Consider the following 24,715-nt stretch of genomic DNA (forward strand, 5'->3'; position numbering starts at 1 on the left):
CAATGTATTTTCCTTTATCATTAAAATTACGTCTCACGGCTCGGTTTACATGTATGTGTTTTAGATCAAATACCAGTGCTTTACGTATAGTAAAATCGTACATATTAATAAGCGTCGATTTGTTTTCTCCAGATTATACACAGTATCTTGAAACCAGTTATAAATGTCCAGAATATGATAGTTTTCTTGAACTGTGTCAGCTTTTGACATTCTAGTTGTTATCTGTGCTTCCTCTTTCTTTACTAGAATGTTCTACCAACTTTGTTTTATATAAATGAACATTACATATTCTGTATGTATATAGCTCTATGTGCCAACACATTGTAAAGAAAACTTTAAGATGGGAGTACATGTTATAGATCATGTATTCGCGATGGACTGCACATAGGTCTCTAATAAAAAGTTTTGGTTTTGTTTTATCGAAGTTGCTGGAGTCAGACTTTGAGAGCATCTTAACATCATGTCGGTGTTCGGAAAATATCGTCTGCATCAACTTAATTAAGATATGTAACATTGCCAAAATGCTTTAATTTAAATTTCTGTAAGTGATGTTAATATCCTCCACTGGTTGTGTCTATTTTTACATTTCTAAATACGCAAAAGATGCAAGATCGCCAATTGTAACTAGACATACCTTCAGAAAAATCGATTTGGATAAAGAGGAAAGGAATAGAAAAAACCTGTAGCAAAGCTGACGCATCGACACCATCCTGTAACATTTTGTCACTGCATTTCTTGATTCAATGTAAAAAGACATCATTTTCTCAAGTCAAACAAGCTACCAAAAATAAAAACATAATCCGACTTAACTCGATATGAGTTAAGTCATGTTATGGAAATGAAAAGATTAACCATTTCACTTATATCTACATCGAAAGAAAGATAACTCCTCAATATGAGGTTCTCGTAACTTTTCGCACGGCCCCTTTTGGGGTCCTTATATTACGCATGCGCAGTAGTGTATCGACCTTCTTCAACCTGGAAAAAATTCAATCCCTCCCCCTCCCACCCTATCTTGTAAGGTTATATATTCCATATTTTTCGTGTTTCTGTCTTCTTTTTCTGTATTACTTTCATCACATCCATAGATAAGCGTCATGGCTTTACAACGACACGTGTGGCGTGGAGCTGTCATCAGTCTAACGAATTTTGCTTAAGCCTGCCCCGGATTCTGTTTACTTCCAGGTCCGTGGCCAATAATCGGGCTTACTTTAATTGACACTTTGTTTCATTCAGACATTGATTGACAGTGAGTCATTGAATACACTGAGTAATTGAATAATTCTATTGATACATTGCAGTGGGTTGATTGTCATCATTGAATACATTGAGTAATCAATTAAATTGATACATTAATTGTCATATTGAGACATTCACTAAAGCAAAACATTGATTATACTTTATTGATTTGCATATTGATTGATTGATTGAAATATTGTTTGAATTATTGATTGATTGATTCCATTGATTGATTCATCTTGATTGATTGATTGTTTGGTTCATTGAAGATCTAACATCATAACTACCCAAAAGTCGATGTTGATCATTTAACTTACTCTATTGCTATATTTGCAATATTTTGCATACAATTGAATAGTTTATGATGTACTGATATATTAAAATAAAACCATGACAGAGACTGCCAATACGGAGTTGTTAATCTATTCTATTGAAATAACATGAAAAATATCGGACGCGATCCGATTTCATGTATTTCAAAACTGTTGTCAATGCAACATCTGGGCCCTGATCACAACAAGTAATAAAATTAGGGTGTTTTTCCTCAAGCTCTGTCGATAATAAACGAGAATTACTGTTGTAGTTGTTTTCTACATTTCATATCTTACATTGGGTCACAGCTACCATGGCGTCCTATTGCACACTCTGCAAAGGTTGTGTTTGGATGTACTGACAGTCAGATAGGACCTGATACTTTTCCCCCATGGATGAACTTTAATGAAAACAGAAACCAAAAGAACAGCTTTACGTTATCATTTTGTCCTATATTCTTTAAAGTCAAAGTGAAACAGGCAAACCGATTGCCAGTGAGACATGAATAAAGAGATGGACGATCCTACCGCATCTCCTCTGCCCGCGGATGGGCAACTGCAGGTATACACTCGACGGTGGTATGTTTTAACAATGTTTGGGATGGTTAATTTCACACAGAATCTTGTTTGGAACACATGGGGTCCTATTACACAGTCTGCAAAGGCTGTGTTTGGATGGAGTGACAGTCAGATAGGACAGTTTGCCAATATGGGAAACATTGCATACCTTGTCACAGTATTTCCTGTTTGTTACTTGATTGGAAAACTGGGTACGTATTTTATAATTTCTAGATAGGCCATTTCATCGACTGTCCTGTAAATAGAACATTTCATTTTTTAAATAAAAAAAAAACCTTGTATTTTATTTCAAATACCAATCTAATAGCCATTCAACCCACTAGGCTATTAATTTTATTCTGAACTTCAGCTTGAATTTTTCAACTTTAGTTTGATCAATGTTAGAGCAGTGTTGTTAACTGGTGATGTTTGACTCTTCAGGTATATATGACCCATCAAACCTTAAATATTTGATAGGTATTTGATCACAGATAAGTTTTAATATGTACCAGGTATATAAAAATCAAACTCCTTAATCGAGCGTTTACTCCGATAATACTCTATCTACGTCCATCACTGTGTTTCTGTTTTCCGCTTTAGAACTGCACGAGGACGAAGAAGTGCGACAAATACTGTGAAATCATCATTGTTCGTGGAGGACCAATGTTCGTGTCTTTCGTGGATAACCCTTATCCAAGAATTTAACCCACCCCCCCCCCCCACGAACAATATGCAAGCATATGTTTAATATTTATTTACGAAAAAAGAACTTGCTACCAACGAAATTACGTCCCCACGAACCCCCAAAAAGCTGGCTACACGCAAACACTGACCCCCACGAATAAAATGATTCCACAGTACATGTATACACATAAAAGTTTATTTATTTTAAAATCTGGTACATATCCGTAGTTTCCTGTCTCACCTGCTGTTACGATATCTTTTGATCAATTCAATAAACTTTCACATATTTTATCTTTTACAGTTTATCAATATATCGTGGTCTGATTGTAATGGGGCACCAAAAAGTCGAATAGATTATGTAATAGCGAGCGAACACTTTTGTTATGCTCCAGAGAACATATTTTTACGCAAAGCTCCCAATGTGAATGACTGCTGACTGAGTGATCACTAGTTTTTAAGTTTAGAATATCGGGTAACACAAGAGGAAAAGGCTTTTGGAAATTAAATGTATCTGTTTTACACGATGCAAATTATGTTAAAACAATGAATGATTTTTTAAATAACCTACCAGATGAAATAGAAAATGAGATTAATCCGCATATCAAATGGGATTTAATTAAAATACAGATAAGAAATTGAAGTATAATTTTTTTTGTAAACAAAAAGGTAAAACAATAAGAAATAAAATTCAACTGATTGAAAGGGAAATTGAAAAAATTGAAAGTTGTGATTATGCACAAATTAATGTCAAAAAGAAGAGAGAACTAGAAAACGAGTCAGACGAATTATACAAATATAAAGCGAAAGGCGCACAGATCAGATCGAGAGCAAAGTGGATCGATGAAGGGGAAAGAAATACGTCCTACTTTCTTAGGCTTGAAAATAAACACCAATCTCATAATGTAATCAATAAGGTAAATAATAATGGAAATATATACACTCAAACAGATGAAATCTTAAAACAACTTTACTTATATTATGATGATCTCTATTCGAGTAGACATGTCCCGAATGCGCATATTGAAAACTACTTAAGTGAAAGAAATCTTGAAAACAAAATATCAGATAAAGAAAAAGAAATAATTGAAATTTTTCCCACTTTAAAAGAATGTGCTGAGGCAGTTCACAATATGAAACAAAATAAATCTCCAGGCAATGACGGTATACCAGTAGAATTTTATAAAATATTTTGGAAACACTAAAAAACATATTTTTACAATGCCCTGATACATTCTTTCGAAGAAGGTGAACTTCCACAACACAAAAATGCTCATTTTTATCACTTATATATAAAAAAGGGTCTCTAGAAAAAATAGAAAACTACAGACCTATCAGTTTAACTAATATAGATTACAAGATCATAGCTTTTGTCTTTGCTAAAAGACTACAAAAAGTAATGGATAAAATTATAAATGAAAACCAAACAGGGTATATCAAAGGTAGATTTATAGGAAATAATTCTATACTTATATAAAATATTTAAAGTACTGTGAAAATAATAACAAAGATGACATATATATTACTTTCGCTGATTTTCAAAAAGCCTTCGATTCGGTTGAATGGAACTTCCTGTTTAAAACACTACAAAAATTCAATTTCGGACCGAACTGAATAATATGGATACAAATACTTTGCAAAAACCCATGTTTTTATGTGAAAAATAATGGCTGGCGGTCACGGAAATGTAGAATGGAACGTGGAATAAGACAGGGTTGTCCAGTATCAGCCTTATTATTTTTATTCGTAATGGAAATATTGAATCTAAAAATAAAGAATTGTGGAGATATAAAAGGGTTAAAAATTAATTCGTTAGAAAAAGAAATTAAATGTATACAACATGCTGATGATAGTACATTTACATTGGAAGATCAATTATCATTGGAAAATGCGCTAAACATTTTTAAAAATTTTGGCAAAATGTCGGGCACAAATTTAAATATGACTAATACGGAATGCATCATTTTAGGACCTCTTAAGGAAAGATTAGATCACCAAACACACGTATATCAAGTAAGAATAAATAAATGTACTTTAAAATGCTTAGGTATATATGTTGGACTGAACAAAAATATATGTTACGACAAAAATTGGATATGTAAATTAAAGAAATTTGAAAAGATACTGGATTCGTGGAGATGTCGAAAACTTACTATCTTTGGTAAATGTCAAATTGTAAACTCGATTATTCTATCAAAAATCATTTTCACTGCAACGGTTTTAGAAAATCCGGGACATGACTACATTATAAAATTAAATAAATTAATTTTTTCATTTTTATGGGGCAATCGTGAACGCATAAAAAGGCACACATTAATTCGAGAAATAAAAGAGGGGGGTATAGGAATAATTGACCCAGAAATCAAAATTAAAGCTACTAAAGCAGCTTGGATATCAAAACTTACACAAAATAAGAGTAATTTAAGTACATTTTTAAATGCATGTTTAGCAAATTATAAGATGAAAATCGAATATATCCTAGAATCAAATGTAACAAACACTTCTGATTTTAATAGTCTGAAAAGACTTCCACAATTCTACAAAGAGGTATTTACTGCATTTAGTGAATGCAAAACTCCATAAAGCATTGATACTATGGACAAAATATTACGGCAGAATATTTGGTAAATACAAGGAAAAGTTTTATATTTTCAGAACTGGTACGAAAGCGGATTTCCTTGTGAATGATTATGGTTTTAAATCGCTCAATGAAATAGCTACTATATCAAAATCAAAAAGAAATTATCTTTGTGAATATCTAACACTGAAAAACGTTTTTCATTCTAAAATACATAATGATACAAGCAGGAGGAGATATATGAATATCAAAAATGAATTTCATTTTAAATTACAAGGAGAAATAAAAAAAAAAACAAAAGAAAAAAACTTTATTTATTTTACAACGATTGATAAACAAGTTCTACAACTTATATTAATATCTCTCGTTGGCACGGATGTTAGCGCGAGGGGGTCATTGGTGTGGGAAGAAGCCGGAGTACCCGGAGAGAACCCACGTGTCCAAGCGGGCGACCGCCAAACCCTATCACATACGACCTCTGTCGATCACGGGGATCGAACTCGGGTCGCAGCGGTGAAAAGCGAGTGTATTGTCCACTACGCTACCTGGACACCTTAAAATAAAAGATATCGGTAAAAACAAAATCTGGCTTCTTGTACAAAATACTACTTGATGACAAATCCAAAAAAAAAACCTATCATGGAGAGTAAATGGAAAAATGAATTTAGCGACATAAACTCATTGTGTTGGCGAAAAATATATGATGAAAAAATTGTAAAATTTAATGATAAAAGCATCGCTGAATATAATTTTAAATTATTGCACAATCTGTTGCCAAATAATCTATACCTTAGCAAATGGAATAAAACTATTGATAAATTTTGTACGTATTGTCGAGAAATTGAAAATACAAAACATATGGTTTTCGATTGTATACTTGTAAAAAAAACACCTGGAAAAAGGTTTCTGCTATACTTAAAATTAAATATTGCTTGGAAACATCTTGTTTTGGGTTTTATTTATAATGGAAACCAAAGCAATGTAGTCTTAAACAATGTAGTATCCTTCATTGCATGTCAAATCTTTAAATACGAAATGAAATGTAAATTGATAGAAGACAATGTCACAAATGAAGGCATAATTTTATTTTTAAGGTCATCGCTTGCAAGCTTTTTCCTTGTAAATCAGCAAGCACAAACTGTCAATTTTGATTATTGTATACTTAGAACTCTTTCTGAAAGGCTGTAAATTGTAAAATAAGAATAATAATAAATTAATATTGTATAATTAGAATTAGAATATAATGAACTACCTCGCCCTCGTAAATTCATGCGGTATAGGACAAAAAGAGCTGTGGCTGTAGAAGCAAGTCGTAGCGCATAGTATCGCATTATATTTTGCATTTTATATTTTCTATAATTACAATTGTCAATTCCTATTATATTCGTAAATTGCAGATGAATTATGACCAAGAAATGTTTTCATATTTATACCCCCCCGCAAACAAAGTTTGGGGGGGGGTATATAGGAATCACCTTGTCCGTCCTTCCGTCTGTCTGTCTGTCCGTCTGTCTGTGCAATCGTGTCCGGTCCATATCTTTCTTATGGAAAAACATTGGAATTTCTTACTTCACACAAAGATTGCTTATGACCCAAGGGTGTGTCATGACCTTGACCCAAGGTCATTCGGGCAAGGGCAAGGTCACTGGCAGAAAAAATGCAAAATTCGTGTCCGGTCCATATCTTTCTTATGGAGAAACATTGGAGGTTCTTACTTCACACAAAGATTGCTTATGACCTAAGGGTGTGTCATGATATTGACGTAAGGTCATTCGGGCAAGGTCAAGGTCACTGGCAGAAAAAATGCAAAATTCGTGTCCGGTCCATATCTTTCTAATGGAGAAATATTGGAAGTTCTTACTTCACACAAAGATTGCTTATGACTTAAGGGTGTGTCATGACCTTTACCCAAGGTCATTCTTGCAAGGTCAAGGTCCTGGCAGAAAAAATGCAAAATTCGTGTCCGGTTCATATCTTCCTTATAGAGAAGCATTGAATGTTCTTACTTCACACAAATGTTGCTTATGACGTAATGGTGTGTCATGACCTTGACCCAAGGTCAATTGAGGAAGTTCAAGGTCATTGTTTCGAAAATACTAAATTTTGTCTGTGTCATTTATTCTATTAATGGAAATATTAGAAGCTAAAATTTGACACAAAGCTTTTTCTTCTCAGGCCACAGAAAATTATTTTTAGATTTTCATCCCCATTTCTCTGAAAATGGCCTGCCCCGATGAAATTTTTATTTGGAAAAAAGAAATGTGTGGAAAAAAAGTTTTGGAAAAAATCGGGCTCAGTATACCAATAATTCAAAATTTTTAAATATTAAATGGCTGCTTGACTTGTGGATTTCATTTGATTCGAGTTTGATTTGAGTCATGGTTGTTAAAGGAAGGATGCAAATGTCCTCATGCATCAACGGTTAACTTAAAATAAAATGGAATTAAAGGATAGATATTGGTTTGTTTACTCCTATTAGCATTAACAGTTTTAAAAAATAGAGCAGTTGTTATTTATAGAAAATGGTCAGTGAAATAGATTCATCCAATATTTTCTATAATAGCAAAAATGCCCGCGTTATGATTTTTTTCTTAGCGGGGGGTATCAATTGTGAGCTTGATCACAGTACCTCTAGTTTTTTTTCAATAAATCTTTACATAAGAAAAATGATAAATTCACACTGGTTAGATATGTGTATGATCTACTATGATTTAAATTATATTACTTCACTTTATTAACTTCATTTTGTAAAAATACAAATGTATAAGGTATCTTCATATTTTTGTTACATAGTTATCGATCCAAGGGGCACCTTATTGTTGATGAAGTCACGTGACCAATTTTTTAAAGTTTGTAATTTTTCCGCATCAAAAATACTATGCCTATTAGGCAAACGAGGATCGATATCGCTGTGTATGGGATCCCTTAAAATTGTAATTGGAAGAAAAGTTAACTCTTTATCAACAGAACATAGGGAAGGTTAAAAACTGTGTTTAAAAGTTTTAATGCAGTTTTAAAACCGAATCATCAAAAATGCGCCGTGTATATTTTCATGCATCTCTCCATCTAAGTTTATATTCATACATCTGTCCCTAATGTAAAGGACTAAATCCATGTTTAGCTATATATGGCCCTGTGATATCTCAAAAATTAAACTAGATCAAAATGATATAAAAATTGTGTTATGCGTTAGTCTAGACCTGATACTATTTTGACCTGCCAGAATTTCCCCGCCAAAACGTCTGCTTGCAAAAATATGTAAATGACAAAACTGGTAAAAGTTTTCAGAATATTTTTAATCAATATTAATTGCTTTTGACGTTAGGCCGATTTTGACTAAACATGGATTTAGTCCTTTACACAGAATACACGTACATGATTCATAAAATGTGTAAAATCTGCTTCTTTTATTTCTCTTTGTATTTTCGCATGCATAAACAGATTTCTTTTACTGACTTCATGAAGCGTAACTTTTTCTTTGAATTACAGGGTTACGTTTTTCAATCCTTGGCTGTACTCTTTTGATATTCATTGGAACAGGATTAAGATGTATAACGTATGAAAAAGAAGCAGCAACATGGTAAATTAGAACAAAAATCTGATAAAAGCATATTTCTGAATTTTTTTATTGCATTGTTGAACGTGTAAATGAATATCAACAACAATGTTTTTAACATTTGCTATATGATGGAATAATTGTGCAATCAACTAGGTTATCCTATGTGTGTTCAGTATTGAATGGAATAGGAGGAACAGTGCCCTTTGCAGGACCATCATTAGTGGCCAGCACTTGGTTTCCTCTCAGTGAGCGTGCAACAGCCACTGCAGTGTCATCAGTGTTCATGTACATGGGCGTTGGACTTTCCTTTATCATTGGTGAGAATCTTTTTTGTCATGAAGAATTTTAGTATCAATAATAGGTGAATTACAAAGACTTGAATAGTCAGTATGTGGAAAAATACTAGAAAGCTACAAAAATATCTTTCTTTTTGTAAAGGGTATCTAAGCTAAGAAAAAAAGATTTTTTTTATTTCTTATGATGGAAAATAGAAAATGTTGAGAATGTGATAATTATGTTTACGGCATGCAGTCATTTTTCTGACTCTCTTGCATATTTTCTCCTTTTCGAAAATTTTGTATTGTTCAATAAATTGGTCAAGATATATATCATAAAATTTTATCGTCAGTGAGCATTGCATGAACTTAACATTGGAAATTGATTACAAAAACTTATAAACAATTGAAAGTCACAAAACGAGTGACGCATAGAGTATTCTTTTTTAAAAAGCTACTATTTTTCTTTTACTAAGCCGTAGATTTTCAAAATGTTTACCCAAGGAAATTGATGATAAAAATCAAATTTGAAAAATCACAGTAATTACGAATTTTGTTTAAATAAAAAAAGAAAAGAAACATTACGTTAATTGACTCACACATAAGAAATATTTTTGATTTTATCATAATGATTCGATTGTCAGTGAAATTAAAAATGAAACCTTATAAACGAAGAAGACGATCAAAGTTTAGAAACTGACACATAACAATACGACTGGTGAAATAATTAATATCGCCTGGTCTGCGGTCCAATTATAAGCATTCTGTATATCGGTTAAACTATAACCCGTTCAGTTCAATTATTTCTTCAAAGATCTTAATTCTGCTAATCGGGAAAACCTCGAGAAAATTTTGAAGTTTTAGATAAAAAAGAGCCTTAGTTAAACTCAATGATTCCTGACAGCGACTCATAAAATACGCAAAACACCCCTCATTTAATCCTTATTTGGACATTTTCAAATCACTTTTCGCATACATGTCATCATATCTAATGTTATTAGTGATATATAGATCAGACGCGTAATATTAGAATGACAATGAGCAAAAGTAATGCCAATCATTTTATGGTTTTAGGATCTGAATGGGTTCCATCCCCCTTGGAGGTAAACTCTACGGGTGATGTTGGTTTCACTGCAGATATTGAATCCATAAGTAGGTAAGTTGTTTGACAATTTCTGTAATAGTTAATAGAAACGTTATGCTGATGTAAATAATGTTAATTCTCTGTGTAGGCTATCATCTTCGAATTCAGATTCAGCCATGTATACATCAAATCATTCAGGTACGAAAGCATTTAATTCTTATCATGTCTTTCTTTCTTAAAAATGAAAACAGGCTACAATTTTTCATACCAAATATTTTCTGTTATCGTTGTCATCTGTAATATTTCATATTCAATTTTAATAAAACCAACACCAAGCGTCGTGTATTTTTTGTTAATTTGATAATAATATACTATTACAAATAGTACAACAGAAAAGCAACCCGTCAAATTTGAAATTCAATCATACGATAAATACTTACTATAGGCATCTCCTCTTGAGCATCAGGATCAATCAGAAAATAAAGATATAAAAATCGCAATAAAAGAATTAAAAGTATTTTTTTATACTGCCTCTAACTCTAGATACTAGTAATAAAGGTTGCGACGATCGCCCTACGAAAATATAGTTACTAGTTTTACGAATACAGAAAACTTATTTCATAAGAATATGTGACAACTGACACAAACAGCCTAAATTGAATACATGAATATCTTCTAAAATCTGTTCTTTACTTCGTCAAATACATGCCTGTAGATTACTTCTTTAAATGCTGATAAAACATCGACACTAATGGTAAATAATCAACATTTGTGAATCTCAAATTATTAAATGATGATGTGGTATTTCTAGTTAAAGTAATCAACATGGATTCAATGCGAACAGATATCATGAATTTGCTGTATTCTGGTATGTATTGTGAAAAAATATTTTTACTTTAATATGTACTTGAGTGTTGTAAAATTAAGTATATATTTGAAGATTTTCTGTCAACATTGTTTTTCTCACTAATATTTTAAAGCATTATTAACAGAATAAAACCAGCTATCAATTTTAAATGTCACATTCAATAAAAGGCTTTCGATTGCTTCGGTTTATTTTTGGTAGAGTGCGGCCTCGCTGGTTTGATCTTTTTACTCTGTCTTTTGTATCTTCCCGCCAAACCGCCAACACCACCAAGTACGTCTGCTTCTGTGCAGAGAACCAACTACAAGGAATCTCTTGGAAGTGTGGCTAGGTATGAGTATCATTGTTATCAAACCAAGCACTTGAACTGTATGTGGATTTCTCGATATTCCCAGGGTTTCGTTGAAAAGATTCATTTAGAAACAGCAACGATTGAGCTAATGCAGTTTAAAATGCAACATTCGCGGAAACACATCTTTGTGCGTGTTATTCAATAATTGAGTATATTCTCAAAATATTTAAAGGAACAAATCTCTCATATTGTTGGGTTTGGCCAATGCAATACCTAATGGAGTATTTGGAAGCTGGCAGGCTGTATTAGATGTGTTATTAGACCCAGTCGGTATGAATCAAGTAAGTACAAATGTCTCCAGATTGCCTTCTAGCTCGCAAAAACCAATATAATAAAGGTTAAAGGATTATTTTTTAGGGTTTTGTTTTTCAAATTGATCTCGAATGTCTATAAGGATTCATTTTCTCTGTAATACAATAATATTACAATTATAGTCAGGGTTTAGCAAATTACATGCATACTGAAATCTTAAAGCATAAAGACAGTTTATAAGCAGTTTATGGACCTTGAACTTCAAGCAAAGAAAATTAATCTGTCCACTTAGACTAAAATATGCGAAATGCTGTGTTTTCTCCATAATATCTTAAGAGTGAAGTCGGATGGTTAGGATTCTACATGACAGCAGCTGGAGGCGTGTCTGGACTTCTTATTGGGAGGTATTTTGGACACGAACATCTTTTGTAATCATGTTTATCGGGTAGAATGACAATTCATAAATAGCTGTGAAAGTTATCTGTATTAAATTTTGTTGCAGATTTTCAGATATATTTTTGAGACACACTAAATTCTTTTTAATCTTGATGAATGGCGGAGCAGTCCTAGGCTATGTGTGGTTTTCTCTCATGAGCTCTGGAATCATACCTATCTCTAAAGGTATCATTGTTTCAAATTTATGAATTTAAGAGTAAGTGTTATCATTCTCTTTATTAATCAATACGTTTTTGGAAAGATTGAATTTCCGTTTCCCAATGATATGATCACCACTTGTTATTTAGATGATACCATGATTTAGAATTAGTGTACAGACGCGGTTGTTGAAAATTTACCTTATCGTATTTTAGTAGAGTATTTTATAAAAATATAGAAACTTTGTCACATTTGATGTCAAAGATGGTAAAAATTCAACAAAATATGATTTCTTGCAGTTGAAATCTACATATCAGCTATCATCGGAGGAATGTTAATCAACGGCTCTTTTCCGTTGGTTTACGAGATGGGATCTGAGTTGGCATTCCCCGTGTCGGAGGCAGTAGTTGGGGGACTCTTGACATGTTTCATGGAGATTTTCGCAATTCTTTTCCTACTGGTTCTTCTGATCCCAGACATAGGTATGTTTTATCATTACATGTAAAATGTTGCATTTGAACATCAAATGTACAACATATACGTCTGCAAAGAGTAAGAAATTGCAAAATTTAAATTGATGAAATAAAGATGGACATTGCACCTATACCTATCCCAGGTGTATACGTTCGTGCTCTAGTTCTTCTCATGTATTGGGAAATGTAGTCATTATCATGAACCGAGAACAAGAACATATACAAGGGTGGGGTTGATGGGGTAAACTCATGGATACTCTGAACCATCAATGCCATCTACCGTGCTCATCCTCAATATTCAGTATCATTGGTACATCTTTGAGAAAGATGACGTCATCACTTTCGCGGTGACGTATTAGACTTGGGATAATTAATCTACTGCAAATTCGAAAACAAAGGATCTGTCTTATTCCCTTAATTGTATTGACATTTTGAAGGCCTTATCGTTTATGAAAAGCTTTTTGTAAAATATTAAAATCCCCATACTGTTGGAACTGATCTTCCACAAAATCACATTGACCTGCACTGTCTGCTAATCTACCTGCAATATAATCAGATTCCACTAAAGCTGGCAATCTTCTATAATATTCTGCTGTTCCCTCTCCCTACCATCCCACATGGTTCATAATTTGTCCTACATTGGCAACCGAACCAGATAAAGCCAGAGTCACTGCACACCCGACTCTGAAACTATGAGGAGTCTCACCCTCATATATTCCTAACAAAGTAAGATACCGAATCAGTCTTTCATACATTACTGAATATGTCACTCTATCACCTATGACTCTACCATTCTCTAAAACAACTCGAAAAAGAAAACCATTTGCAAGATACACGCCCATTCTTTTACAATCTTGAACATATGTGTGCAAACCAGTTACTGGACAAACAGTCTTGTCTCTGCATTTCTTAATAACAAAAACATGAGATTTATGTCTATTTCCTCTTAAAGTTTTCCCAAATGTTTGTTTTTTAACTAAACCAGAATTGTCATCTAATCTCTTTACCTCCTGTCCTACAAGCATTCCCTAGTCATTTGCCCGATTTCCCCCAAAGAACTGTAATTTCCTCCAAGCTTGATCTTTAAGGTGCACATATCTTTCCTTCGATGAAATATCAACCCTACCCAATTCATTATCTATATACGAGACAATTCTGTTTATTTTACCCAGAAAAGTTGGATTTGCCTGCTTAGAAACTACATGTGCTGCTGCTTGTTCCTCTTGAATAAGTTTCACATACTGTTTGATGCAATGTGCCGCTGCAGGGTTACCTGTATTACTTCTCTCATCCCAGAATTTACCACGACCACTTTCGTAAAAGATCTCCGACAAATTTTATACCATGACCGATACTGTCCCAGCTGCTAATCCTCTTGGGCATTCACAACTTTAGTACCCAAAAATGTACAATTTATTTTATGAACTGGTGTTTTACCAAAATCATCCTTCCATACCAGAAATGCTTTAGATCATCAGGGGTACAATTAGATATTGTGCAATTTTTCCTCAATAGTGGAAGAAATAAATTTAGAGAGTTTTTCAAAGTATCTCTTCTCTTAGATAAAGATGATGATGAAGATTTGTCATTCAATTCCTTAATCCTCTTGTCAATCTTAACCAGATCCAAGCTTTCTCCCTACAAAATGAAAAACAATTAGCTTAGATAAACAATAGCCTGAATGCAACTAGTGACCATCTCAGACCCTTATTATCAGTGATGAAACCTTTTCTAAGGAACCCTTATTACTGCCTTATCTCCCCTGGCCCCTAACTCTAAACTCTGGATTACATGCTTTTGAACAAGAGGCCACCAAACAGGTACAGGCTTGATCAATGGTAGGACAAAGGTGCACATACCAACTTTCTGTTCCCTTAAAAATAAGAGTACAGGATGTATAAGGGCAAAAGGAGGATAAACATATGCATTAACCACCACTGGCAAATCCTGAGCAAACAAATTTACACAAGATGAATATGGGGTAGGATATGGGTTAAATTTGGTAGTGCTGTACCTCCTGAAGATTTCATCACATTAGAATCAATAGCCATGAGGTCCATTGAATGAGGTCCAAATTGCCTTTCAACACGCTGCCATGAACCAATATTCAAACATGCATTCAAACAGGTAAATCTGCCTCATTCACTCTGAGGGTACATATTGCATGTGCAGATCACAATTACAAGAAGTCACCAACTGAAATATGTGTTTTGTTATGTTGTTCAAAGATCTATCCCGTCCTCCTTGATTGTTCCAAACACTCAGAACAGCAACATTATCTACCAGCAAGTCAACCCTTGAGTCTCTAATTACTTCCTCTATTGACTTCAAGACCTGAAGGACTGCCTCAGCTTCCTTCAAATGAATAGGTCTACTGTCGTTTGTCTCCAAAAAATCTCCAAGTTCAACCTTTTCCCCCTGAAAACAAACTACTGCCCCATACTTGTAGCCAGAAGCATCTGTTGAAATACTGGTATTTTCTTGCTTATGACTCTCTGACCTCCACTTTGCGTAACCCTTCCACGAGTCTAAGAAACGCCAGTATTTAAAATTTGAAGTAGAGCATATATCACCCAAAAACAATGTTCTTTTGCTTCCAAGTCAGTAGTGCCTTCTGATGGGTTAGCTATCACCAAACGGTCATCAATATACTGAGTTGTTATTACATTCAATTTTCTAAGAAAATATGTAATTGTCATTCCAACAGTTTGATAAATATATGGTGAGGCCTTCCATCCAAAAGGCAAAACTGTGTAAACCATGATAAACTTCAGAAATCCCACTCTCCTTTAAACATTTATTTATGGCCTTAGTCACTGTACCTGCACCTTTCCCCCCAAGCACCGTTATACAAAAAATTTCCAATGTTAATCTTGCTCTGCATCCTACTACATGTACATTTTCTATACAGTTCTTCATACACATCCATGTCCTCATGGTTCACTTTTCTAGCTAACCTAGATAATTCATCTAAACTTAATAAATCAGTGCTTCACTGGGCTGGGACTGGGTACAGAGAACTTAAATCTTGTCCTTCACCTGCTGAATATGTGTACCATCCTTGTCTTTTACTTCAGTTGTTGAATCTTGTAGCTTACTACGTTTTCCACCATTTGAATCCTAAAATGCATAAATCATTTGATAATGATTACTATCATCACAAGTAGTAATACTGTACCTGGTTGAAGTGAATATTGTTTAACCATTTATTCAAAATGATTAATCACTATCAATGCAAACTAATAGGTTAGAAATCAGTTTATTAACAATACATAATTAATTACTAATAATTAAATATCACAGATAATTAATCACTCTTTTGATGAAAAACCTAATCCGTTAACTAAGAGTACCTGATCTTTGTCTGTTGCCTTCCTTGCATTTGAAGTAGGCCCTTTCTCTTGATCTGCAGTCGTTGCTGACGAATGACCTAATTCTGGATCATGCAAATCCTGTCCTTCTGGTTGTCCTTTTTTATTAGAATGTAATATGCAGAAGTGGAGTAGTAACTTTGCAAAATCCTCATTATTTGGGTCCTTCCCTATTATTTTAAATGAATTTAATTCAATAAAATGGCATCACTTGTTCTTAAACTTCTATAGTTATTAATTAGAGATTTAAGAGCTATTACACTGTAATATCATAAATATCAATTCTTCATTCATGACAGAACTTTGTTTTATTGTAAATAATACCTACCAGTTCCAGTAACTCAATCCCGTTTTCTCCAGTTAAATCCTCAACAGCCTTCAATACATCCTCATCAGACATATTTTCGGTACGCCTAGCAGAAGAAGTCCTAGCTAACTGTTTAATGCCATGCGCATCTTGAATATCCCTCAACTTTCTGATAACTGGTAATAATTGTTTTCCTTTCAGGGAATGTTTTTTTTTAAAACAGTAGGTAACACCATCTACAACATCAAGCCGAAAGTAAAAAAAGCTAATATACAAATAGATCCGTACATATCTACTAATTCCGGCCACAAAATTGAAAAATCATAAAGGTTTAATTGATTCACATCACATGTATGCTTGTTATTATTTACTCTTCACGGTACATTTTTTTTTAAAACGTTGCATACGTTTTATCTGCGATTTTCGACCTACATAAAATCCATGTTAAATCAGTGCAATCATCCATCGTCAGTCTCAGTAAAATCATACCATTTAATCACATCACCAATATTAATCTAACATCAGCGGTTAACAAGCTATTACCACCTCGCTGATTATGTATATCTGGCCCTCATGGTACATCCAGTACCAGCCATACCATGTGGTCGTCCTCATCGACGCCGCATCATTTTTAAAATTTCACTCCAAAATCAATCCTCAGCGATTGATATATCACTGTAGATCCACTGGCCATATAAAAACACTCATCGGCAATGCCCTCATCGGCAACAGACCGCTCTATTGTCTAATATAAGAAAATATATTACATTGCCGCTTCTCAATAGGTCTTCCTCCTTGGTGTAGCTCTGAGAAAGATGACGTCATCACTTTCGCAGTGACGTATTACACTTGGGATACATGCTAAATCCTTCAGAAATATTATTTGTATATAATATGCTTTCTATGTGCTAAAGTGCAAATACTTTATGATGACTTTACCAAACATAGTAGTTGCGACAAAATAAAGACTCATTCTAAGCTAATTAAGAATTAAATCTGTTAATAAGTACAATTCTACAATTTATCATGACCAAATCTATAGAAGTATATTGTTTTATGATAGATAATATCAAAAATGCAATTCATATTTGTTGTTTAATTATAGGAACTAGCTGGATGAACTGGTCCTTATCAGGAAGTCTACTTCTAGGATTTGTTCTACTCTTCTTGTTTCCAGCACGCTATAAACGAACTGACATAAATAATGTCGTCGTCCATGTTAATGCCGAAGACAAATATGACGACTCTGTTAACAGAAACACAATAACGGCCGGGACACCGTGCAAGCTATGATGAATGAATATTGTCTAAAATGTGTCTTAATAAGGTCGATCGGTTGATATAAATAGATTTAATCTGCAAATTTGTATGTATTTAGAAATTTATTGGTTATAAACCTTCAACCTAAGCTGAAAAATAATCAGGATTATTTGTTTTTATATCAAATAGTCTGTATTAATTTTGAGACACACTGTATATTCGGAAAAAACTTGGTACGAGCTAACCATTGGCTTATCCGGAAGCCCCTGCAAAAACCCCATAGTTTTCTTCAAATTTTGGCAAGGAGCACGTGTTGCCTTTTTAAAGCAGTTTTTACACCAATTTTTTATACGTATTTGCCTTGCAACTCCCAGCAAGTGTTGGAAAGAATCCACCGTTCGCGATGCCCCCAAAACGCAAAGCAGTGCCAGCAAAGCGTAAAGCACCCTCAGGGACTCCAGCCCGAGCGCCAGGGAGAAAAGTTCCCCGCCATTGCAGAACAGGCACAGGCCCCGCTGCGGACCCGCCACAGGCCCCAGTGGAGGTTTTACCACCACCCCAGGCTCGGGCTCAAGACCAGTTCCCCCCAGTGGTTCACCCCGAAGTCAACAACAACTCGGGTGAGTGCGAATTTGTACAACATTTAGTAGGCTTGCCATATCAACAGACATCTGCCTCAGACGGCATTGCATCTCACGTACCATTAAAGTTAAAATTAAAAATCTGGGAGGGGGAATTTCTTGATATGTCTCTGTTGCTAAAGTCGGCCACCGAATTGGAAGATTTTGATTCTCAAGGCGAAGTACAGTTTAAAAATGGCCGCCTCTGTGTAGTTAAACGTAAACAAAACTCGCAGTTGAGTATTGAAAAGTGGACATCCGCTTTCATGATATATATGAGCATTATGTTTGAACACAACCCTGCTTTAGCACAACAAATGCTTAAATATCTGCGCGATATCAGAATAGCTGCTAGTCGTTCACATTACTGGTACAAATACGACGAACAATTCCGTCTGCGCAAGGTGTCCAACCCAGCTATGTCTTGGGGTGATATACATAATGAATTCTGGCTTCTTTATGTCACAAATCAATCAACCAATTTCATGTCACAGCAAGGTTCTGATTCTCATTTTCAACAACACAACAAACCTATAACACATGGGTCTTCTCCAATCCCAACACAAGCTGATGTTAAACAAACCTGCAATACTTACAATAGGGGTAAATTCTGCACTTTCTTCCCTAGATGCCGCTTCAACCATGCTTGCAGCCATTGCGGAGGAAAACACCCCAGAGTTACTTGTGCACGAAAATAAACATTTGTATACATTAGGACACACTCCCATAAAAATTCAGGCACTACAAAAACACTCACAGGGTTATGAACATTCAAAATTCTTGCTCAATGGTTTCAATTTTGGTTTCAGGCTTCAATATCTGGGTCGTAGGAAAGCTCGAATAAGTAAAAATTTACCAAGTTTGTATAAACATTTGCCCATAGCATTTGAAAAAATCAACAAAGAGTTACAACTCAACAGAGTAGCTGGTCCCTTTCCACAACCCCCTTTTGTAAATCTTCAAGTTTCCCCCCTTGGGCTAGTACCAAAGAAGGATGGGGATATGCGCCTCATACATCATTTATCATATCCTAACGAGGATTCCATAAATTTTTTCATTGATCCCACTGCATGCTCTGTCAAATATTCCAGTATCGACGAAGCAGCAGACATGATTTCAAAGTTAGGGGAGGGCTCTCTTATGGCCAAGTCAGATATAAAGTCCGCATTTAGACTCTTACCTATCGCTCCAGGTGATTTCGACTTGTTGGGTTTCCAGTTAGAAGGTTACTTTTATTTTGACAAAATGGTCCCATTTGGTTCGTCGATAAGTTGTGCACTGTGGGAAAAATTTGCTCTTTTCTTGCATTGGCTCACTCAACAACACACAGGCAACATCCATATTTTACACTACCTGGATGATTTTCTCTTCTGCGGACCTAGACAGGATGTGGTCTGTCAAAATACACTTGACAAGTTCAAGTCACTCTGTCAAGAACTGGGGGTTCCTATTGCTTTAGAAAAAACTGTAGAACCAACTACAAATCTTATTTTTCTCGGCATTACTTTCGACACCAACGACATGACCATGACTCTGTCATCAGACAAATTACACAAGTTAAAGTCAGTTATCAATTCCTTTCTATCAGCAAAAAAAAGTTACTCTTCAAGAACTCCAATCACTCATAGGATTACTCAATTTTGCTTGTAAGGTGGTAGCTCCCGGACGTGCCTTCTGCAGACGCCTCATAAATGCAACTATTGTTATTTCAAAACCCCATCACAGAATCAGGCTTAACAACAATATCAAGCAAGACTTGCGCATTTGGCAAATTTTCCTTCAATCTTACAATGGTGTTTCTGTTATACGAACCCAATTTTTGGATAGTCAATCCATACAGCTCTTCACAGACAGTGCAGGGGGTCAGAATGGGGGTTTTGGTATCTATTTCGGTGGTAGGTGGGCACATGGAACATGGCCTCACTCTTGGTTTTTACAGGGTCTTACCAGGGATATGACTCTTCTTGAAATTTTTCCAGTCCTAGTAACAATTACCATATGGCACCAGAGTCTACAAAACTCTAGAATCCTTTTTCACATCGACAACACTGCAGTAGTCCAAGTGCTCAATACACTAACTTCCAAGTCCGATAGGGTCATGTATGTGGTTAGAAAACTTGTTCTTCTGTTACTAAGACACAATATTCAAATCAAAGCAACCTATATACACACAAAAGCAAATTGCATTGCAGATGCCTTATCTCGTTCACAGTGGGCCAGATTCCGAAGTCTTGCACCGGAGGCGGACCATTGGCCCACCCCTCTACCACCTCACATTTGGAACATTTGGAGCAAGAGGCATCAAGACTTCTGTACAGATCTTTGGCCCCAAACACCCACCAGTCTTATAACACCGCTTTAGCAAAGTTCAATCAGTTTAGAGCACAGTATGACTTGGCCCAAATCTGGCCTGTACCTACAAACCAACTCGTACATTTCATTGCTTATTTATCAATCAACAATTTATCATACAGAACTATATGTCTATATATAAGTGCAATGTCCTATCATCACAAAATTTTGGGTGCTTTAGACAACACTAGGCATTTCATAGTTACCAAGTCTCTCGAGGGTGTCCGGCGGTCAGTCGGTGTCAACAAGGACATTCGACTCCCCATTTCAATCCAATTATTTACAAAAATTATCCATTCCCTCAAATCAGTATGCCGCTCACCCTATGAGTCATTACTTTTTGCGGCAACATACACTGTTACCTTTTTTGGCTTGTTACGAGTAGGCGAAGTTCTTGCATTGCAAGCAAATCACATTTCTCAAAATCAGTTGGGTCAGTTTTTCATTACTATCAGCTCATCGAAGACCGACCAAACAGGCAGGAGCTCGGTTGTGCAAATTCAACAGCTACCTCAAACTCATTTCTGTCCATCATCAACAATCACTCCATTCCTCCAAGCTAGACCCCCGAGAAAACCCACTTTATTTGTTCACATTGATGGCTCACCAGTTACACGTTCCCAATTTCAGGCAGTTTTGGACAAGTCACTCTCTTTTTTACAGGTCAAAGGTCACTACAAGTCTCACAGTTTTCGCATAGGCATGGCTACTGAAATGGCAAATCAGGGTTTTTCTAATGAAAAAATTCAAGAATTGGGGAGATGGACATCTAATTCCTTTCTTACTTACATCCGCCCTCATAACTCACATTAGGTTTCCAGTTACATTCCCAATTTATCTAGCACCACTGTATTTTGGATAACACTACATACACACAATGAATACATACATCAGTAGGACTCAACACTAATTTTAACAAAGCCTTTTTAGATTTATCAGCCTGGATTGTGGGGTCCTCAATCCCCTATTGGGCTGAAATTGCAGCAGCGGATAGACCGGGGGGGAAAAACCTTAACCTGCAACCACCTGTAACCATTCAGTGGAAAGGTATCCGTGGACTACAATGGGAAGATTTCGACAAGACGGTAACATCAATGTCAAAATACCAGACTCCACCAGATTTCTTCATCATTCACCTCGGTTCAAATGACCTAACCAAAGATCAAATGACTTCCAAATTGTTTTCTGAAAATGCACAATGTTCATTGTATAGATTGCATGCTCTATGGCCAAAAACAACCCTCATCTGGTCTGCCATCCTACCTAGAAGATATTGGCATTTTGCCCCTTTGGGTCTGGGAAACAAAATCAATAAAAAGCGGGTCAGAATTAACAAGTGCATGAAAAATTTCATGGCTGACCAGGTAGGGGGTTGTTACATCGGCCATGACCACAACATCAAGGCAACCGAGCTTGAGTTGTTTCGATCAGATGGTACACACCTGTCGAACACTGGTAACAACATATATCTCAACAATATTCAATGCGCTCTACAATATTTCATTGATGGACAAGGGAACCAGTATCCAGTGGTTAACTAAAAAGCAACTGTTCACAATCCCATGCTTCACATATGTACAATTTTTATGTTAGTAATCAGAAAGTTCTGATGCTTGCCTTGCGCCCATGATAGGACCAATGTTTTGGCCCAAAATTTTATTTTACTTCAAAGCATAATGTGCTGCCATACTTGGTTTGGCCTTTGTTTCATGCTCTTTTAATTTCATGTACAACCTAAGGCAAATATAAATATTAACCGTCTCTAACAATTTTGCTTCTTTATTTACCAGCATCTACACAAATTATTGCATGTGTATGTATTAGTTTTACATATATAATATTAATTTTATCAAGGGTTTTGTGGGGGACATTGTCCCAATGTCTGTGGCGGGACTGGGGAGTCCGCAGTGGTATGTGTTGACACTTTCTGCTCCAAAACCTGGGTGTCTCCCCCCACTTGCTTTCAAAGCTAGGGGATAGTATATAAATTAAATCATTCAATATGGTTTATAAAAGGCAAAGTTATTACAGTTAACTGCGCCATGTGGTTACAATTTAAAATTGGGTTTATTGTATAGTGGGGCCTACACTGGGTATAGGTGGGGCCACATCCACCTCACTCCAGTGAGGGGATGCTACAGGCTGGTGCATGTAATAATTGGTTGATAAAGTAGCCTTTGTCATGCAAAGTTCTAAACCAGGTAGCACTGCAGGAGACAGGGTGAGAAGGGCAGGTCTCACTACCCTCCTTAGAACGCTGGGGATCGTTCAGGTTCGGGCACTGATGTTTCATACTCGGGCCCACAGTGTGTCCCTACATGGGTAGTTAAACTGGCACACTGGTCGGCTCCCCAGTTACCCCACAAAAAATCATTATGCGGCCAACATCCACCAATTGTTTGTAATAGCGGAGTAATAAATATTTCTCATACTATTTATTGTTAAGTTCTATTTCATTATTCCCGAATGTTGCCAGGCTCTGTGTCTTTCAAGCGAATATAATGTATAGTGCTGGGTTAGCTTGGTGAATTCAATAATTAATCAGGATTATTTGTTTTTATATCAAATAGTCTGTATTAATTTTGAGACACACTGTATATTCGGAAAAAACTCGGTACGAGCTAACCATTGGCTTATCCGGAAGCCCCTGCAAAAACCCCATAGTTTTCTTCAAATTTTGGCACCCACCCCCCCCCCCCCCAGCCCCCAATTTTTTTTTATTTTTTTTTTTAACTATTTCAAACTTAAATATTGATATCTATATTTGTGCTTTTGGTTTCTTTCTCGTTTTTCTTTTCTTTATTTTGACAGGTCATTGAGTAGCAAATTGAGAGCAGACTGGAAATCCACTAGTAGACCAGAAAAAACAGCCAGACAGGATGACAAGCAGCTCGGTGTCATCTGGACTCGTGTTCAACAGTTTATCTTTTTTCAATAGACTTTCATTTTTTTATACTTGTACATGGACCTTTTTCTTGTCGCATCACAATTTTAGGGGGGATGGGGACTGGGGAGTCCGCAGTGGTATGTGTTGACACTTTCTGCTCCAAAACCTGGGTGTCTCCCCCCACTTGCTTTCAAAGCTAGGGGATAGTATATAAATTAAATCATTCAATATGGTTTATAAAAGGCAAAGTTATTACAGTTAACTGCGCCATGTGGTTACAATTTAAAATTGGGTTTATTGTATAGTGGGGCCTACACTGGGTATAGGTGGGGCCACATCCACCTCACTCCAGTGAGGGGATGCTACAGGCTGGTGCATGTAATAATTGGTTGATAAAGTAGCCTTTGTCATGCAAAGTTCTAAACCAGGTAGCACTGCAGGAGACAGGGTGAGAAGGGCAGGTCTCACTACCCTCCTTAGAACGCTGGGGATCGTTCAGGTTCGGGCACTGATGTTTCATACTCGGGCCCACAGTGTGTCCCTACATGGGTAGTTAAACTGGCACACTGGTCGGCTCCCCAGTTACCCCACAAAAAATCATTATGCGGCCAACATCCACCAATTGTTTGTAATAGCGGAGTAATAAATATTTCTCATACTATTTATTGTTAAGTTCTATTTCATTATTCCCGAATGTTGCCAGGCTCTGTGTCTTTCAAGCGAATATAATGTATAGTGCTGGGTTAGCTTGGTGAATTCAATAATTAATAAAGAATGCTGTAGTTGAATATTTCACGTGGTCGTAATTTGAAAAGAGTGCGTGTTTTACAAACACCGATACATTATGTACATGTAGTATTCTAGTTCATAACGATTATGGACATTAATCAGTTTTTAGTTTGAAACAATTGAGCCCCAATAAAATACAGAAAGATTTCAATTCAAGCCATTTCCATACGTTTTATTTCAGTCTTTTGATTGCATTTTAATTTTTTTTATTATAACATTGATATGTAGTAAAGAAAATATATTGCAGGTAAGTCTCATTTTGTAGTTGATAAAAATACAACTTTGTTCTCGGAACGACCTTTTGTTTG

The 24,715-nt window shown here is 35.6% G+C and overlaps 1 protein-coding gene and 1 pseudogene across 5 annotated transcripts; one reads left to right on the forward strand and one right to left on the reverse strand.

Annotated features, from left to right (window-relative positions):
• The first annotated feature begins 1,782 nt into the window (after positions 1–1,782).
• LOC105347303 (solute carrier family 49 member 4) lies at positions 1,783–23,111 on the forward strand. 5 transcript variants are annotated; one of them, XR_010714215.1, is made up of 13 exons: positions 1,783–2,320; positions 8,857–8,947; positions 9,080–9,243; positions 10,276–10,357; positions 10,434–10,483; positions 11,097–11,153; positions 11,352–11,481; positions 11,675–11,783; positions 12,091–12,158; positions 12,257–12,375; positions 12,648–12,830; positions 17,605–18,379; positions 19,008–23,111. XR_010714215.1 is itself a non-coding variant. In XM_034447472.2 (12 exons), exons 1-12 carry the CDS (start codon positions 2,053–2,055, stop codon positions 17,790–17,792), a joined length of 1,509 nt encoding a protein of 502 aa, XP_034303363.2. In that variant the 5' UTR covers positions 1,783–2,052; the 3' UTR covers positions 17,793–23,111. The 5 variants fall into 5 exon arrangements, 3 of the variants coding, with proteins under 3 accessions (XP_034303363.2, XP_065941547.1, XP_065941546.1); XR_010714216.1 differs by having other exon boundaries at positions 20,592–23,111; XM_034447472.2 differs by having other exon boundaries at positions 17,605–23,111.
• On the reverse strand, positions 13,262–16,592 carry LOC136275333 (uncharacterized; annotated as a pseudogene).
• Positions 23,112–24,715: the final 1,604 nt, after the last annotated feature.

The sequence above is a fragment of the Magallana gigas genome, chromosome 5, assembly GCF_963853765.1.
Source record: "Magallana gigas chromosome 5, xbMagGiga1.1, whole genome shotgun sequence".
In the NCBI taxonomy this organism is placed as follows: Eukaryota; Metazoa; Mollusca; class Bivalvia; order Ostreida; family Ostreidae; genus Magallana; species Magallana gigas.

Bases quoted from the DNA above. Each gene is read 5' to 3' on its own strand.
- LOC105347303 (XM_034447472.2), top strand. From the start codon at position 2,053: ATGAATAAAGAGATGGACGATCCTACCGCATCTCCTCTGCCCGCGGAT. The intron at 11,154-11,351 runs GTATGTATTGTG...TATTTTTGGTAG, and splicing joins CATGAATTTGCTGTATTCTG to AGTGCGGCCTCGCTGGTTTG. The intron at 11,482-11,674 runs GTATGAGTATCA...AAATATTTAAAG, and splicing joins TCTCTTGGAAGTGTGGCTAG to GAACAAATCTCTCATATTGT.